The sequence below is a fragment of the Macaca mulatta genome, chromosome 1, assembly GCF_049350105.2.
Source record: "Macaca mulatta isolate MMU2019108-1 chromosome 1, T2T-MMU8v2.0, whole genome shotgun sequence".
Taxonomy (NCBI): Eukaryota; Metazoa; Chordata; class Mammalia; order Primates; family Cercopithecidae; genus Macaca; species Macaca mulatta.
In genome coordinates this window covers 64,185,008-64,204,251 of record NC_133406.1, presented here as the reverse complement: position 1 = coordinate 64,204,251, position 19,244 = coordinate 64,185,008, and the positions used below count along the sequence as shown (strand labels likewise).

General features: G+C 47.2%; 1 protein-coding gene across 18 annotated transcripts in view; it reads right to left on the bottom strand.

The window, feature by feature from the left end:
• Positions 1–19,244, bottom strand: part of SRGAP2 (SLIT-ROBO Rho GTPase activating protein 2) — a 249,373-nt gene that overhangs the window by 7,817 nt on the left and 222,312 nt on the right. For 4 of the 18 annotated variants that reach the window (XM_078004577.1, XM_015118049.3, XM_078004584.1 and 1 more), the window contains exons 16-21: positions 18,419–18,553; positions 16,438–16,543; positions 10,244–10,468; positions 6,089–6,168; positions 3,220–3,400; positions 1,582–1,728 (exon numbers count right to left, since the gene is read on the bottom strand). In XM_078004577.1, coding sequence (XP_077860703.1) covers positions 1,582–1,728; positions 3,220–3,400; positions 6,089–6,168; positions 10,244–10,468; positions 16,438–16,543; positions 18,419–18,553 — 874 coding nt within the window. Of the gene's footprint in view, positions 1–441; positions 882–1,488; positions 2,463–3,219; positions 3,401–6,088; positions 6,169–10,243; positions 10,469–16,437; positions 16,544–18,418; positions 18,554–19,244 lie in introns of those variants that run through there. The other 14 variants (XR_013418270.1, XR_013418287.1, XM_015118061.3 and 11 more) reach the window with 9 other exon arrangements.

Below are 19,244 nucleotides of genomic sequence, written 5' to 3'. Positions count from 1 at the left end.
ATTTCAGTTATTACTCTCTACAATTTCTATGCACAAATGGTATCAAATATATGATGGCTTAAAAATATGTACTTAACTAATTATCTAACTCTTCCTCCACCCACCCTGCCTTGGTTTCTGGGTTAAGTATAGGATTATGGCCTTTTGATTGTAGGGTTATAATTAACATAGAATTGTAAATAAGAAAAAAAATGTGATTAGCCCACAGTTCCTTGATATTGGCTTGCCCTCCCAGCAGGGCAGTGTGCTGAAGGGAAACAGAAACTCCTCAATTTTTTTTTAACTGGTCTGAATTAAATTATAACTACACTCAGTAAGTGATCTGAATAAATGACTTTACTAACTTGAGGGTGAAAGAGATGGAAAAGAGCCACGTGCCCCAACCACTCCCCCTGCTACCGTCTGGGTGGAAAAAAGCCAAGAGATCTGGGAAACCTGGTATAGTTTAAAAACAACAAGCATCCTTTATTCTCCTTCCAGTCTCAGTGTCCAGAGGCTATGGTTAACAGGTTTTCAAAGTGCAAATCATTTCATTCCTCAAAAGCCAGAGGGGAATAAAAACTGTACATCATCTCCAATCCATATTCATCAGGAGCGCCCTGGGGCTTGTCATCCTGCTGGCACGGGGCCAGGTTTCAGGGTCTGGCGGAAAGAGGTCTGTAGGCTTTGGGACTTGGTGTCTGGCCCCTTGAGATGAGATTAGTTCTCCAATAACCCGAATGCCTCTTGGGGAGGCGGCAGCACGCAGGCGTAGAATCCCTCTAGACAGCCAGATCGGGCGTGGGTGGAGTTAAAACCCCAGGATGTTGCTAACAGCCACAATGAAAGCTGGGGGTCAGAGGTAAGAGCCTGCTGAGCAGGAGTGGGGATCTGCAAAGGGACTAAGGGGGTAGAATAGTACACAGGGCCAAAGCAATAGGAACAAAATGGAAAATTATTTCTCCCGGTGTGAAAGGGCAGAAGAAAAGGGAGCTAGGTAGGGGTTAGCCAATGAATGAAGAGCTCAGGACAAAGCTTTCTTTAGGGACATTGTGGCCTCCTTTCCTCCACAGGAGTGAATGCAGGACAGGGGGAGGAACAGACACATGATATCTCAATAAACCCACCTGGTGTAACATCAGCCTAGTAGAAGCCACACACAGACTTTGAATCTTTGCACGAACACGGGTCAAGGAAGACAGACATCAAAGACTATTATTTGAGTATGGATTGGAAAAAAGAAGGCACCTCTGAGAAACAGTACAAAACCAGGTTGCATAAAGTGACCAAAGCTTTGGTCAAAGTTTTAGCTGTAAGACTGCCACAAAGGTCTGGGTGGACAGACACTGCGGGAACACATAGTAAAGCACCCTTCCACAGCACGAGGGCAGCTAGCTGGAGATGTGGGCCTGCCCCGAGGCTTGTAGCAGCATCCTCAGCCCTGTCCGCCTTGCAGCAGCAGTGACCACATGCAAACTGTTAGGCTGGGGGAGCTGGGAGCCCTACGTGCAGCACAGGAATGGAGATGGGGGGTTAGGCCAGAGGGTGAGGCTGGGTGTTGCAAGTCATTCAGGGGAGCAGAAAATGAAAAGCAGAGCTTACTTGTTGATGTTTGCAAGATAAATATCGGCTACATGACCCCCACTGGGACAGCTGGCCCCCGCTCTGGCTGTCACCTTTTCTTCAGGTGGCTCAGAAATGACCTCAATCTCAGACTTGGGGCTGGACCTCTCCACGACACCGTCCTCGCTGGGGGAGAAGGGGCAGGCAGGCAGGGAGGAGGGAAAACAACAACAACACAAAAAGCAGTGTTAAATCGGCAAGATGGCCCCCCGACACACACGCGACCCCACACAGCTCTGAGGCAGCAGCGACACCTGGCTGGGCTAGTTCTGTGAGCAGAGGCAAGGAAACCTAAGGGCCTTTGAAGGGTCGTTTAAATAAAAATAAATAATCCACTGAGTTCTGCGGGCTCCTCAGCTCCTCAGGAAAGCGTGGCTAGGGGACACCTGGATTCGAGGCATCTGCCTTCTACCCCATGCTGCTTCCTGGGGAGGCCGTGCTGGGGCGGCCTCCTGGAGAAGGAGGCGGCAAGTCCAGGTTGTGGTTTATCGGCTGAGGTCCTGAGCACTGCCGGGTAAGGACAGTCAACTGTGTGGTGGCTCTGGAGATGGCGGCGTCGTGGCAGGACACCGCCACACACTGTCGTAGCGCCTCTAGGCCCGCTCAGAGCATCCAAGCCGGTCCCAGGTCTCTCCACTGCTCTCCTGGCCCCTCTGGCTACTGATGACAAAGAAAGCCCCTTCTCCCCCACAATTCATCTTCTCTTGATCCTGTAGTGAAGTCATAATGCTAAATTTGGGAGGGTCCTGTCCACGCACAGATTGCCACCAGGTTTGCGATGCTATCAACAGAGGGAGGATTTCCCTGCAGAACGAGCCGGGAAGAGGCTGGGAGGGTGCAGACTCACTCAGGATATCAACCTTTAAAAAATAATATTAAGGGAAGGACTAAAAACACTGACAGCATCGTATCCAAGGGAGGGGAGCTGGGGACAGAGGCAGGGCAAAGGGACGGGGCAGGCTTGGGTGGGCCCACGGGACAACTACTTCAAAGTGTGAGAATCAACCAACAGCCTCTCAGATGAGATCTCTCTGGGACCAGTTCAGGTTTCCTTTGTTCCTTGACATCCTTTTCCCTCCTTCCCCCATCTTACCCCAAATCAACCTCATCTTGATTAAATGAACTAGGTCACTTCCATAAGACTGCTTAAGCCGGATTTCTCCTAGAAAACTAGTCATTTTAGTTTGCAAGTGGAAGAGTGGCTCAACAGGTTGGGGTGAGCATAGTTGTCAAAAAAAAAAAAAAAAAGGGGGAGGCAAAAATGTTTTCCCAGCCTGATCTTTCGAGAAAAGAAATATAGGTGGTCAAATAAAAACCCCTTGTTATCACTCATCAGGTATAAATATGGATGAGTGCTGGCTGGCTGGCAGGTTTCTAAAATGACTGGATTAGGGGGTGATTTGCAGGGGGCACAGATAGTGGAGAGATTTAAAAAAATTCTCCACTGAGTGCAGGGAGTGGGGTGGGGGGGCTCTTCAAGGAACTGTGTGAGCCTCAGGACTGCACTGGACCCCCCAGGGGTTGGCCTCCCTCATAGTCCTATGGCTCCAGAAATGAAGTCTCACTCTCATAGAGCAGCTGGGGACCACCCGCAAAGATGCCATGGGCCCAACGTACGTGTCTTGGACCACGATGTACTGATGGGGGATGAGTCCGTCGATGCCATTGTGCCGGCCTTCCCACCAGTCGTCAGAAGCCCGCTGGTAAAGCAGCAGGGATGCTCCCTTCTTAAAGGACAGCTCTCGGGCTGTCCGGCCCACGTAGTCAAACTTGGCAATGGCCTCGATGGGCTCACATTCTGAGAAGGGTGGAAAAGAAGTAAACACACGTTCTTGGGACCTGCAGACTCAGGAAACTGGGTGGAAAAGCTGAATTAGCTGAACTTAACAGTGGTGGGAAGATAACTTAGAAAACGAAGCCATGGATGATCTATAAAGCAAGAAATTCCCATGCAGACTGTACCATTATCCTGAAAGCACTGGTATCATCTTTTACCTGCCTTTGCTCACACTGTTCCCTCTACCAGGAATCTTCTTCTCTCTTACCTGCCTGATGAAACACATCAAAACACAACTCAACATCCCCTGCTTTTTCTTTTTTTTTGAGACACAGTCTTACTCTGTCACTCAGGCTGGAGTGCAGTGGCTCGATCTTGGCTCACCGCAACCTCTGCCTCCCGAGTTTAAGTGATTCTCCTGCCTCAGCCTCCCGAGTAGCTGGGACTACAGACGTGTGCCACCACGCCCAGCTAATTTTTTGTATTATTAATAGAGATGGGTTTCACCATGTTAGCCAGGATGGCCTCAATCTCCTGACCTCGTGATCTGCCCGCCTCGGCCTCCCAAAGTGCTGGGATTACAGGCGTGAGCCACCGTGCCCGGCCGCATCCCCTGCTTTCCACAGTAACTTCTTTTAAAGCTCTTTATGCTTTTGACGTCTATCATCAAACTTGCCATACTATATTTTTAAGCATTATTTCTTTTCTGATTATATAATAATTCCAATAATTATAGAAAATGTATCATACTATATTCTAAATATTTTATGTTATCCATTCCCCATAGTAAGTAGAATGTGAACTTTTTGTCACTATAAAGAGAAAATAACTTGCTCAATCAACTTTCCAAGGAGCAAAATATATGGAAATATATTTTGTGACCAATCTATGAAAAAAATGTACATGAAAGTAACCTGAAAAAGTAAAAGGGGTTTACAAATGCAATGTATCTTCATTTTTGTATGGGCTTCTGTCTCCTCATCTGTAACATGGAGATAATGATAGTGTCTTTTTCATGAAGTTGTTATGAAGGTCAATGAATTACAATTTGTAAAAGTGCTTAGAACAGTGTCCGGCCCACAGTAAGTGGTATGTGTGCATGACTTATTGTTATCATTATCTTCATCTGTGCTAGGCTGCGGTAGAGATCAAAGAGCAAAGAGAAGGCTCCCAGAAAGCTGGAACCTGAGATGAAAGTCAGCTATTCTGGGAAGTAGAGAGAAAGGCTGCTTAAAAATAAGACCATGCCTAGATGGCCCTAGCTGGTGGGTCTGCTCCTGAACAGGAGGGGTTGGAGATTTCACTATAGGAGGCTGGTCAGAGAAGGCCTGTCTAAATATACCCATCTCAGTTCTCTATAGCCTCGGGAACGTTACTCGACCTCCCTGACCTGCATTTTCTCAACTGTAAAATAGCAGCCATATCAATTTCACTAGGGATTAAGGGATAACATACAGAAAGCCTCTAGCAGAGCTGGCCACGAGGTAGGCTCTAACCCACTACTAATTTTCCTAGTTCACCTACTCCCCTCCTCGAATGTAGCAAATGATCATATGGATCCTTACGACATCAGGATCTAAATAAGCAGTCCTATTTTTTTTTCTCCTTTAAAAGCTGGCCAAGAATTGCAGAATTCCCAGCAAGGCAGGAACAGGGAAAGCTCCACAGACTGTGCCATTTCATTCTTGTGCCCAGAAAATTCTGAGGCCCCTTGTCAGCTGCTGAGACTTCCAGAGCCCATGTGATCCAGAAATGGAGGTGTGGAGCTGTTGGAAGCAGGGGAAATGTGCTGGCTGGACAGACCCTCACAAAGCATGGGCACTGCTGAGGGGCCTGAGGATGACAGCTGAGCATTCCTCCCCTTGATGCACGCCCACCAGGCTGCTCGGCACTCGCATGTCTGTACTTTGGAAAGGGTCAGTTTTTCCAGTCGGTAGGTGTGAAAGCATGTGGTTTCTACATCCTCATTCCCACTCTCTCTGGCTTGCTTCTGTTGGGTTCAGGGCACTCAGCTCTGCTATTTCGCACCCCAGGCTTACTGTTTCTTTTTTTTTTTTTTTGAGACAGGGTCTCACTGTCTCACCCAGGCTGGAATACTGTAGCACAATCATAGCCTGTTGCAGCCTTGAACTCCTGGGCTTAAGGGATCTTCCTACATCAGCCTCCCAAGTAGCTGGCACTACAGGGATGCTGCACACCACCATGCCAGACTATTTTTTTTTTTTTTTTAAGAGACAGGGTCTGGCTATGTTGCCCAGGCTGGTCTTGAATTCTTGAACTCAAGTGATCCTCCCTCCTGGGCCTTCCAGTGTTGGGATTACAGGCGTGAGCCACCACACCCAATTGCTTACTGTTTTTCAAATGAAATTTCCTTCACTTTGTTCTCCTGCTGTCTGGCAGGAGTCTAGGCTATAAGGCACCAACATCATGCTGCACTCAGGCCAGACAAGGAGCTGGGAGGTGGGGCAAGAAGGCTGAAGGGCTATGGAAGGCCTAGTTCTTCACCTCTGGTTTAATACAGAGCAATTCTATTTGAGAAGGTGGGCTATCTCTCCAAGGAAGGAAGAGAATGAAATTGAGACAGGGAGCTCACTGCCTGTCCTCAGGGGACCACTGGGCATACAGGTTCATTAGATGCACAGGATATATAATCACTTCCTTCTGCTTCACCCCTGGCATCCCCACTGACCAGGAAGCAGGGCCTCGTACCGTCATCACTCGTGTGGTGCTCTGCAGTCACATCCTGGGTTGAGTCTTCAACCGAGGTAGTCTCTCCATGAGGGCTATCACTGCAACAGAAGCAAGAGGGACCAGGACATTAACATTTGCTTATAAAATTCTCCTCTTCCCCTTCATACAGCCTCCCTGGCGCAAGGGCACTGAATCCATCTTACTCTCTCTATATTCTAACTACACACAATAGACAAATGCTTATAATGAAATACAAAGCTCTAGAGTTTTTCCAGTCTAGCTCCTGCTACAAAAACCACTTGAGACTACTTGGAACTCAGAATATCTCAAGACAAAGGGAAGCCCTTTCGAAGGTATAAGCTAAATTCTTTAGAAAATAGAGAACAACTCAACTCCTCAAGGGCTGATTCTCTACGTGAATTCATTCCTGGTTTTCAAGGGGGAAGCAGGGTGGAAGGGAAACACTGGGCTTCGGCATCAGATAAAACTGGATCCAAAAACCAGCTCTGATACTTGGTAGCTGTGTGATCCTGGGCAAGTTACTTAATCCCCTTAAGCCTCAGCTGCTTCATCTATAAACTGAAGATAATGATCTATATCCTCAGCTGTGTGAGGACTTAATAAAGTAATTTAGTAACAAGTTTGGTACAGAGCGGGTGCTTAATAAATAGTACTTGCTTCCCTTCTTTCTCATTTTGGTTGGTGCCTCTAGGTTGCTTTGTAGTTTAGACTGTGAACTGGTGAAAAAGTGGAAGGCGAGTCATAGGAGTGGGTGGGAAACAAAAGTAGGGGAGGAAGAATCTGCTGTGGGCTAGAGGACAGGAGTTTGCTATGGACTAGAGGGCAGTGGATAGAAGCTGGGTCAAGTTCTTGAAATAATTCATGAAATTTAAAATCATTCAGGGTAGGTCAGGCACAGTGGCTCACGCTTGTAATCCCACCACTTTGGGAGGATCATTTGAGTCTAGGAGTTTGGGACCAGTCTGGGCAACTTAGTGAGATCCTGTCTCTACAAAAAAAGAAGAAAAAAAAAAGTCAGTGTGCATGCTGTGGTTCTAGCTACTCTGGAGGCTGAGGTGGGAGGACTGCTTGAGTCTGGGAGGTCGAGGCTGCAGTGAGCCATGATCGTGCCACTGCACTCTGGCCTGGGTGACAGAGCAAGATCTTGTCTTTAAAAAAAAAAAAAAAAAAAATCCAGTGTAAGGAATCGAGAAAGGATAGGCAGGTTACTAGGAAAGTCATTTCTATTCCTGATCTCCTGGCTCGTGGACTTCAGAATTCATGAGGATGGGCACCAGGAAGTTCTTACTTCCTGAAAAGTACAGAAACTGTTCATTTCTAAAGTTCTTCCTCTGGTAGTAGGCAGTAACAGGTGAGGCTTTCCAGGCAGTTGTGTGAAAGCACCATCACCCGTTCAGCCCGGCAGCCTGGCCGCACAGTTTCCACCTTGGAACCCTCCAGCCTCTTTCCCCATGAGATGGATCCTACACTCCTGGGAAGTTCCTCACAGACTGGGTGACCAGTTCAGAACTCGTCCTGTGTAGAGCAAGTCACTTCTAAGGAGGTTTCCCAGGCTCCAGAGAACATTCTAGAAGAATATAAATGGAGATTCCTCTTTGTCAAAAAATGTAGGCACAATTTCTCACTGTTTTCTAGGGCTAAAAACCATCTGATGAATCTGATGAATTTTGTGATGTTCTGGAAACCCGTGAGGTGCTAGGGGTGGCGGGGGAGAGGTTCAAAGGCAAACTTCCCTCAGGGCTTCAAGTGTATTTACATGGCCAGCCAGTAAGGCAATAGTTCTAAACTTCAGGGAGCCATGGAAGGCTTGTTAAAAAACACTGCCCCACCCTCAGAGTTTCTGTGTCCCTGGGTCTTCGTGGAGCCAAATAATGTGCATTTCTAACCAGTCCTTTGTGACACAGACGCTGTTGGTCCAGGGACCTCACTTGGAAAACCACTGCTTTATGAGAAAGGCAAGAGGATGCTTTCTGAGGTCTCTTCTAGCCCTAAAATCCTATGCTTCTCTCGAAACACACCTCATCCCCAGCCTTTGCCCTTGTGCACCCACCCAGGCCCAAAAATACCTGAGGTCTCAGGAGCAGCCCACCATGCCACCCAACAGGTAGTCCTAGAAAACTGGGTTCCAGTTTCAGGACCGGAAAGCGTGGTGAAATGGATTTGTCTCTCCTCTCCACAGCTGTGGGGAGGCCATGTGGCCTGGTGCTCTCCTTTCCGTGGCTGTTTGGGTCTCCTGACCATTCTCCATTCTCTTCTCAGTGCTCTATCTCCCCTTCTACCACCCTCACTCACCTCCTTCACCGCCTTAGCTCCCAGGGCTGGCACTTCTCTCACTTCCCAAAGAAGGGAGAGGAGAGGCCATGAACCTTCCAGGTGGGTGTGAATCCAGTGGTTTCACAGGTCCCTCTCAACCCAAGGTCGCCAACTCTTGTTCCTCAGGTGCTTCTGGCCTCCCACCCAGTCTGTGGTAGTAATATTCCCTGACTAATCCTGTGGTTTTTCCAGAGGCTGCTAATAAATGTTGAGTGCACAAGAAACAGGTGGGTAGGTTGGGAGAAGAACTTGGAGGAAACTAGAGGAAGGCACCCGCCTGTCTGTGCCCGTGAGCCACACCCCTCCAGGACTCTGTCCCACTGGGCTGGGACTCAGGGGCCAGGGCTGTAGGGATCTCTGTGCCCTGGGCACTGGAACACAGCCTGCAGTGGTTTGATGTTTGAGAAGTGAGGGCGGAGGTTCTGCCTGATTTTAGAAGGAAGGAAATGCTATTCTACAGCTTTCCACCACTCATGCAAGGGGAAAAACCAAAGCTCTAAGTCACATGCACAAGGACAGCTCCCTGGAGCTCATCATCCAGTAGGCTGAGACCTAAAGTGACCAACAACCTCCCCAGTCACCACCAACCATCTGTCGGTGACAAAAAGCTTTCTCTCCCAGCTGGCCAGCATAGGTTCCTCCAGCTTGGACCCAGACACTGAAATCTGCAGTACAGCAGAGAGGGATGAACCCAGGGATGTCACTGATATTACTATGTTCACAGAACACAAATGCCACGTTCTTCACTCTTTGGGCAAGAGGATGTTCTGTGGGGGTCAGGGAGAAGTGTGGCCCAATTGGCCTCTCATTAAGTAAACAACCTCCCCTGTCCTCCCCTACCTCAGTCGATAGCAATGGGGCTGGCCGAATTGGTTCCAGATGTTGAATTCAGACGGAATCCGATTTGGGCTGGCTTGTGCTTTCAGCTCAGGCTGAAACACTATTTAGGGGAAGAAGGGAGGGGGAGGAGGAGGGGGGAGGTAGGGACATTAGGGATTAAAAGAGAGAGGCAGTTGTCTTTGTGTTTAGTAAAAAAATGACACTGTAAATGGTACCATGGCAGGTGGCATGGGGTAACGGACTGTATCCTGTACTAAGAGATGAGATTGGGGTTAAATTCCCATCACTAGAGTGGCCTAAAATACTGTCACTGGGCTTTCTGGGTTGCAGCGACTTCATCCATAAAATGGAAATAGTGATTTGTTCTTTGTCTAACAGAGGGGTCTAGCAAAGATATATCCCAGGGATTCCTTTTAGATCTCTGTTCCGAAGCTAGGTCATGGAAAACCTGGCCCCACAGAATGGAATGCTGCTTCAGGGGAGGACCATCCCTAACCTGCCAAAAACAAGGCTGACCCTTCTTTCTCTTCACAAATTTCTAAAATCATTCTGAAGTGCCAGCTTACCAAACTCAGTCAGGAATATATGCCTTTTATCTAAACTCTTCCCAATAAGAAGGCAATTCCCTGGGACCCAGGATGGTTTTTCTCACAATACAGAGCAGAGTACAAGCCCAAGAGACACTGTTGATTAATAAAGATGCAACTTTATAAAAAGTCCTTTCTTAGAGATTAGTATCACAATTAATGTTGTCAGTATCTTTCAAAATAGTCCCTTGCCACTCAGAACTCATCAAAAAGGGAGGTGGCAAGAAGTGGCATTTAGTCTGTGGGTGGGGCCGAGGTGGGGGCTGCCTATACCATCCCCAGACCCTGGCAGCCTGGGAGTGAGGAGTTGGGAGGATCTGGGTGTTTCCCTTTGGTTTTCGTGTGGCCATCTGGCTCCCATGCCAGTGTGTGCTAGTGAATCCCTCCCCTCCTCCCGTCCCAAGCCCCCTACCAGTAATCCTCCATGCTTCCTCCTCTGCTGTAGACAGGGCCCTCCAGCTCCCTGGGGCTTGGGAAGATGTTCTCATGCTGGATGATGATGGTTTTGATCAGCTCATTCACGTGGGCTTGGCAGGACACCTGGTCGTGGCCCTCCGGCACTGACATCAGCGAGGGCCCGAAGCAGATGGCGAGGTTGTAGGGGTCCATCATGTTCTCTTCACTGAACTGTGATAAACTGGAGGAGAAGGGAAAGGGGGTAAGCTGGAAAGCTCTCGCATGAATGCCCAGAAAACACAATCACAGGAGGCGCTGCCAAAAGCAAAAGCAGAAGGTCCACAAATTGCCACCTGCCTTTCTGGGTGTCAGAGGCTTTCCAGAAAGTAAGCTGGGGAGAAGAGTAACCACCAGAATGGTCATTCAGGAGTTCAGGAAAAGCAAACTAGAGGTAGCTAATTTGCAGCTCTGACCCATTCTCTCTTTCCAGCTCCCATTTCAAATTCTACTTACCACCCCATCCTCATCCCTATCTTCAGATCTTATCTACAAAAAGCCACATGACCTTGAGAACATGTCACTCTGCAGAGCTGAATATGGCTCCTACACACCAACACACTAAGCTGCCAGGGCAGATAGGGACCCTCAGGCTGCCCTGCTAAAGATATGGTCAGAGGCACAGGCACTGTGCATTGTGTACCTTCTTGCATAACAAAATAATCAAATTATTAGGGATATTCCCTTCTAGCCTCTAGACTTACTAAAAAATAGCCAACTGATTAGCTGTTGTATTCCACCAAGCCAGTGAATTTCTTCCTAGAACAGCGAATGCAACTGTTTTTCATGTTCATAATCTCCTTCTACATTATTACATTCAGGATTTATTCAGGAAAAGGTCAGCATGCCATTTGGCTTCTGCTTGGGCTTCCTCTGGATGCAGGCTGACTTCATTCTCGGGTATTTATTTATTCTGGGAACTCTCCCCTTCTCAGCCAGCAGCTGTTCCAGCCACACCTCCAACCTCGGCCAAGGACCCAAGGTCTTCAATGAGCCATTGCACCTGATGAGTCCCATTGGGTCTTGCCCATCCAGGCATTGAGGGCTGGGCCAGCTCTGGATACCTCCCCAACACAGTCTGCAGAGTTGTGAGCTCTGCTGAGGAGTCTCCCGTATGGGCATCAGCAGGATTTGATTCTGAGAAGGAACCAAAGGTCCTCTGTTGGGAAACTAGAGGCCTGAGACTCAGCTGTCTCCATCTGAGTAGCTGTTCTTCAGAACTGATTGCAGAGTTTGTTTCTGTAGTGTACCCCTCATCCAGTCTCACATTACAAAGTCCATTTCCTCTGACTCAATGGTTCTCTCCCCTCCTGGAGATGTAGCCCCTGTCCATTTGTGAATCACTGAAGGACTTGAAGAGTGGTATTATGGACGTGATGGGAAGAAAGGGTTGGGAATCACTGTTTCTAGGGCCTAGAATCAAATGCAGGAGAGGCCAGCAATGGGGGAGGTTACAAATTTCATTGGACTGCTTCACAGGAGTTCTTAAAAGTGTATAATCCTTCCCTGGATCCTGAGTTCAAAGAGAGCAGAGATTTAGAAAAGACTGGGGGAAGTTTCTAAGTCTATTTCCTAGTCAAATTAAAACTGGGGAGAGACAGGAGCAATAATTACCTTGGTAACCTCAGTGCGCACAACTGAGGCGTGAGGTGCCACAGTCTTAAGATGTAGCTAATCCCAGCCTGGCCAGTTCCTGGTGTCATGGAGGGACAAAGAGGAGGAAGGCCTTGATCCTTTAGAGTGATCTGACAATGTTTTGGTAACATAAAAGAAAACCAGTAGTGTCTGGGAAGCCTGGTGGTCAAAGGGAAACAAACTCTAGTCCTGAGAGTCCTGAGTCAAAGCTCTGTGAAAGATGAAAAATGTTGGGAAGCCTGCTAAGGTAAGGACTGTTCAATTCATAGGTGGCTACAATGACCAGGAGCTTGAAGAGGAGACACATCTTCGTGGACTGTGATCTCATGAATCTAGGTCTATTTTCTTACTCCCATCAAAATATAGACCAAAATCCATTTTTCTTTTCCAATATACAGTGGTTCTAAGTTTAGGGGCTGAAGCAGTGGGATTTTGTTTTTGTTTTTTTTTTTTTTTTGAGACAGAGTCTCACTCTGTCGCCAGGCTGGAGTGCGGTGGCACGATCTTGGCTCACTGCAGCCTCCGACTCCCAGGTTCAAGTGATTCTCCTGCCTCAGCGTGTGCCACTGCGCCTGGCTAATTTTTGTATTTTTAGTAGAGAGAGGGTTTCGCCATGTTGGCCAGGCTGGTCTCAAACTCCTGACCTCAGGTGATCCACCCACCTTGAACTCCCAACGTGCTGGGATTACAGGTGCGAGCTACTGCGCCCGGCCTAAAGCAGTGGTTCTTAACTATTTAGGGGACACAAGTTCCTTCAATAACTTGACAAAAACTAGGGATTCTCTCCCCAGAAAAATTCATATATGTGCACATATAAATGCACACAGTTTTGTGTAAAATGTCATGGTGTTAATAATCTTTGAAGTCCCTGCAGGCTGTGTCTAGTGTAAGAGTATAAAAAACTGGATTTTTATTTTTAAAGAAATATCTAGGCCAGGCATGGTGTAATTACAGGCTCACGCCTGTAATCCCAGCACTCTGGGAGGCCGAGGCAGGTGGATCATCTGAGGTCGGGAGTTTGAGACCAGGTTGGCCAACATGGAGAAACCCTGTCTCTACTAAAAATACAAAAAAATTAGTCGGGCTTGGTGGTGTGTGCCCATAATCCCAGCTACTCAGGAGACTGAGGCAGGAGAATTGCTTGAACCCGGGAGGCAGAGGTTGCCACGAGCAGAGATTGCGCCATTGCACTCCAGCTTGGGGGACAAGAGCAAAACTCCATCTCAAAAACAAACAAACAACAACAACAAAAATAAATATCTAAAATGGATAACATTAGTAACAACTCCCTGCTTTAAAATTTTTGGTGTCGACTTATATCCACTCATGTTATGTCCTCAAAGAGTTCTACTGTATTTCTACAGTTTCAGTTCATATTATTAGTGAATTCTCCTAATTGATTTGAAGTCATCTTTTATGCTTCATAAAAAGGTTCAGCATTGTGGTTAGGAACAGAGGCTTTTTGGGGGCACCAGGATTAGTGTGGGAAACTTACTTTTTAGCATGCACTGTTCTGGATTTTTAACTCTTTTATGATATGCAATTACCTCTCCAGAGGGCCCCTGCTAAGCTATACTTGGATTCCAGACCCACAGAAACTGAGATATTAGTTTTTTTGGTTCCTTGAGATTGACAGTGTTGTGTCCAATCCAAGAACAAACCATAGCCAGAAATAAAGTACACATACATCCAGGACTCACAGCAATGAAGAAAAAGGGTCCTGATGGTCTGGGCCATCAGGCAGAGTCTGCATCGGGAGCTACCTGCCAATTACTGCTATCTCTGTCTGGAAGTGCACACCTGTCGGCTGTTGTCTTCCTGTGGAGGTGGTCTGCTTTATCATTTGTGTCCTGCATTCTATTTATTATTTTAGAAAACACTTTCATTATTAATGCTGCATTTTTAAAATGTTAACACTTTGATGAGCAAATCGATCTCGTTTCAATCAGGAAAAAACCCCAATAAAAGCAAAACCAAATGAATTAATTTGAATTGGTGCAATTCCTATGCTGTCTTCAATAGTGACTGCCATCTCTGAAAGCAGCAACTCTGCATGGATGCTTATTCTATTGTTTCTCCCCATTGTACTTTCACACACAGTCCCCCAGCCCTCCCTGTTTTCCCCTCATCACCATTTGCTCACCTAGCTCATGCTCCTCGCTCTAGGGGCACAGACTAGGCTCATGTTGAGGGCAGGTATTGGTCTCCGAGGGGAGACAATGACTGGTAGCCTTGAAGGGACTAACTCGAAAGTAATTAGCAGAGTTTCCAGGCTGCACATGAACACGCTGTGTGACTCACTGGGGTGTTCAATCCAAAGGCAGTGGTGGTGCTGAGTCGGGGCCTGGCCGATGAATGGAGCAGACACAACCATGTCGAAGAGATGCTGGGGAACAAGGACCCTCTGTAGCTCTGCAGGGCCAGCAAGGGGGCTACATGATAGTGTGGGGGCCCCAGAAAAGGTCTCAAGCTGGGGCCACTAACCCAAATACCTAGAAGGCCAGGTTGACCACGAACTTGGAAGCAAGCTGACACTTATGAAATGGTCTCTAAAGTTGTACTCCTTTTAAGCAGAGACTAACTTTGTAGGAAGGCTCTTCATTTTCACAAAGAAATATATGCGAAAACACCTTGGCCCCTTGGTTTACCTTTTGTTTCCCCCACTTTGATAGATTCATGGATCCAGAGAAACATTTTTGTTCTCTATGAAAACCACAAAGCAAGAGTGATGATAAATAGCAACTGAATTCAGCCTTGGGACTGGGGGGCAACGGGGAGGGCTGGGGGTTGTGGTGAATTGGGGAGTGCCTGCCCCATCGAGGGGGCACAGCCCTTACTCCACAGGGAATTGCTGCCACCAGGGACTGCAGAGTCGGTATCGCCAGATCTAATAATTTTTCAAAAGAAGGTAGAAATCTGTGTCTTTAAAAAGTGAAATTTCCCCAAATGTAAGCACGATTTCACTGTTTTCAAGACACAATAGACACCTGAAGGGAACACATTTTTGGCTTTATCTGGCTCTCAGGGTGCCCATGTATAACCTTTGGTCTAGGCTGTTGAGGGCCAAACTGCAGCAAAAGCAAAGTGAAAAGACAGAGGTGCCTCAGAGGGGAAGAATCACGTCCTTGCTTGGTGCCTTTCCTGTCATGTGGGGACTCCAAAGCTTGCTTCACACAAGGACATGCTGCTTGGACAAGAAATGCCCCATCAATGCCCACCGTCCCTCTGCTCCTCAGACCTTTGTTGTAGCCACATCTGTTCCCTGGGTGATTAGCTAAATACCACCAGTACATGGGTAACTCCCGCATTGGCAGCTCCACTCCTGGTTTCTCCCTTAGGGTTGGATTCCTAGGTCCAATTGTTCAAAATCTCCATTTGGACATCTCACAAGTGCCTCAAATGACCATTACCACATCAACACATTGTCTTGATCCCTTTCTCCACACCTTGTCTTCTCCAACTCCATAAACAACCTTCCTATGTCCCTGTCGCTCATGCCAACAATTTAGGATTTCTCTCTTCATATTCTATGTATAATCCATGGGCAAATCCTGTTAATGCTATGCTCAAAATGTATCACAAACCTGACCCGTTTTCACTAGTCTCCAGACTAAGCCACTAACACCTCTGGCCAGACCAGACGGTAACCTCGGAATAGGGTCTCCCTGTTTCTCTTCACGACCCTTTCCAGTAACTTCTCCACAAAGCAGTTGGCAGGTTAAAAAAAAATAAAATACACAAATCAGGTAATAACATGCCAGGCATGGTGGCTCATGCCTGTAATCCCAGCACTTTGGGAGGCTGAGGTGGGTGGATCACGAGGTCAAGAGATCAAGACCATCCTGGCCAACATGGTGAAACCCCGTGTCTACTAAAAATACAAAAGTTAGCTGGGCATGGTGGCACATGCCTGTGGTCCCAGCTACTCAGGAGGCTGAGGCAGAATCGCTTGAACCCAAGAGGCGGAGGTTGCAGCGAGCCAAGATCGCTCTACTGTACTCCAGTCTGGAGATGGAGCGAGACTTTGTCTCAAAAAAAAAAAAAAAAAAAAAAAATTCTAATTGCTTCCCAAATCTAAATCCAAACTTGCTACTACCATGACTCTGGGGTTTTAAATGGCCCCATGGCACACTTTCCCCTCCTCTGGGTTGCTGCTTGTACACTGTCTTCTCAGACAGGTCTCTGCTGTCCACCTCAACTACAGTGCTTCTCCCTCCTTTCATTCAGACCCCTGCACTCTCCCCCGTTTCTTTACTCTTTTATTTTTCTTCTAAGCACTTATTCCACCTGATATATCTGTTATTGTCTGTTTCCTTCCCTGGAACAGGAGCTAAATGACATCAAGGCTTTCATCTTTTATTTAACAATGTATTAAATAAGTCTAGCACTGTGGCTAGCACACAGTAGGTGCTCAATAAATATTTTGTTGGGTTGGGTGAATAGGCATAGGTCCATAGAGGAACTTCCAGTAGCCCAAGCCAAAGCCTGATCCGGCTGTTCACTGGGAAGGTTACTCACTGATTGAGGAAGGCAAAGAGGTATCTCATGATGATTAGAGTGGTTTTGGGCAGGACCAGCAGGACTTTCCGGATGTGCAGAGCTCTCTCCTGCAGGTTGTCCATTGCTGAAAAGAAGAAAGCCATGTGTTATCCTCCACTATGACTGGGATCCCAGGAAGTAATGATCAGAAGTACCTACTATCAGCAGGGGCAACACAGACAGCATCAGATCAAGCCCACACACAGCACTGGTGCAGTGACAGGAAGTCATCCCTGTTGCTCCTTGGGGTAGGGCTGTTAGAAGAGGGCACTTGCTGGGCTCTAGGCATTTGCCATTGCAGGATGTAGTGTATACTTCTTGGGCACGGGGAACTATGCCAAATCCAAATCCAAACTCATTATTACACATTATTAAAATTAAACTGAACTAGGGTTGTTGTAATTTTGTTGTTAATAACAAGTTTGGATTTGGATTTGGGCACAGGGAATGGGGTTAGAAATGTTCCCCACAGCATCTACCACCCTCTTATTCAAACAACCACAGAGAGAGAGCTGCCGCTAACCTGCTATAACTGCTCAACACAAAGCCTCAGAGGGCCTACATCTTGGTGGGAAGACAGGCTGTGCAAGTCCTGTCCTGCTCACTCCACACGTGCCATCTCATCCTCTGACAAGTGTGGCTTATCTTCCCCCTCCCTTATCTGCATTACAAATGAGTAAAAAGTGGTCTGAGGCAAGAGGCAGCAGGCCCCTGGGTTTGTAGTGATACGGGGAAGGAGACCTGAAAGGCTTTCTTGCGCTGTGGAGAGGTTAATTACAGGTCAATTACAGGTCCTCCATCATAGGCAGCCTCTCACTTCCACAGTGTGCCATGTAAACACTGCCATTTTCTATGGGTGCCTTTATATGAAAAAGAGATGGGAAGTACTGGATTAGGAGGAAGAGTGTATCTCCAGGGAAGGACTGGGCAGCCAAGGGATCTTGAACTATCTTTACTATCTTGGCAATCCCAGTTCAGCTTAAGATACTTCACCTAGGCCCAGTCGGAAAAAGACACAAAGACATGACCCAAGGGAATCACATTCTTAATCACCCACATAACTCACTTCCACTAGACACCCATAAACAGAAGTCAACAAACCAACCAGAGAGCCAGCTTCCCAAATGCCCTGGAAATTTCTCAGGATAACAGAGAGGGACAAGTACTCAGGGCAGATACTGAGTGAAACTGGAAACTCAGTAGGTATGAAGATCTGGTCAACCTAGGAAGAAGGATCTTTTCTCCATTCAAAGGCACCACTCCCTCCAGCCTCTGCAGCCATCACTCAGACAGGGCCTGCTTCCAGGCTGACCTGTATTAATCCAAGTTTCCATTGATTGTTTTCCCTGGCAAACAAATGAGAGGGTGTTCCAGTACCACAAGCTAAACCAAATGGCTAGGAATAGCTTTTCAAGACCCAAATTTTAGAGTTAGAGGCAGAGAACTCCTAAGAGGATAAAGCAGAGAATATATCTTTCTCTTTGGGAAAATATCCTATTACTACTTTTAAATGTGCAGAGGGCTTTTGTTCCTAGAACACATATTAATACATTTAGCAGGTAAGCCACGTCTTGTTTAATGCAACAAGCATGAAATATTTGCAACGCTTATGCTTTTCCCCCTTGTACCATGAAAAGCACAAGCACTGATGTATAAGCTTCAAATACATAATTGAAAGTAAAGGTACTTTACTAAAAGAAGATAAAGCCCAGAGATGAATCAGAAGAAAAAAAAAAAGCCAGGAGTCCTGACTTGAGGGTCCTAGATTCTTACTGAAAAGTCTTTCCTCGTTCCCCTCCCACCAGGGGATGAAGGAGTGAGGATGAGGAGAAATTTCACTGGGGAAAAGAAAAACTTTATTGAAAAGCTTATGAGAACACACAGACCCTGTGGAAACTTTTTATCTCCTGCTACCGGTGCTGTGCCCCAGAAGCCAATCTGAAGCCAGAATCGTACTTACTGACGCAGGCCATCAGGTCATGAAAGATGTCCTTGGGGAAGAGAGGGTGTTCCAGCCCCCGGAAGTAAAGCTTCAGGACACCAGCTATGGAATCCATGTCATGGTCGTTCTGGTCCCCGGCCAGGGGGTCCTCTCCTGAGGATAAGCAACCCCCGCAAAAAGGAAAGAGAGTGAGAGAGGCAAAAACACACAGGACAAACAGAGGCGGTGGGGAGGGGGTGAACCATGTATGTCCTGGTCCCAATCCATCAGCTTTCTGCTCAGCATGGTGGCCATGAGTGGGACAGACCAGGGAACAGATAAAGCAAAGACTGTTCCATTTCAGGGGCTCCAGGACGAAAGCACGGCAGACGAGTCCATCAATATAAACTCTCTTGTGCCAGCCTGGCTCAGGGACATGGTCCCTATGGGCTGAGGATGGGACACAGCAACTGTCTCTCACAAGAATCATGAAACCAGGCTGGGACTGAGCTCCTGAGGGGAGAAAAATGAGGCCAAGGAGGCCAGCTCCTGAGACTGGCTCTCACGTCTCCTGGCCTGCAAACAAGAACACCTACTTACAGAACAATCATGCCAGAGCTCCCCATGGAAAATTTCATATCAGATGTAATTAGATTTAATGATAGGGCCAACCTCAAATTGAAACTATATATATCCATTACAGTGACGGAAATTGCCAAAGCTTGCCCATTACCTTAATAGCCCACAAAATAATAAATGGGCTACAATGAACAAGCGCATTAGCCTTGATATTAACTGCCACCAAGGGTTCCAGATGAAGCCATAAACCGCCCAGATATCATAGTTAACTTCTTGGGTTTTGGCA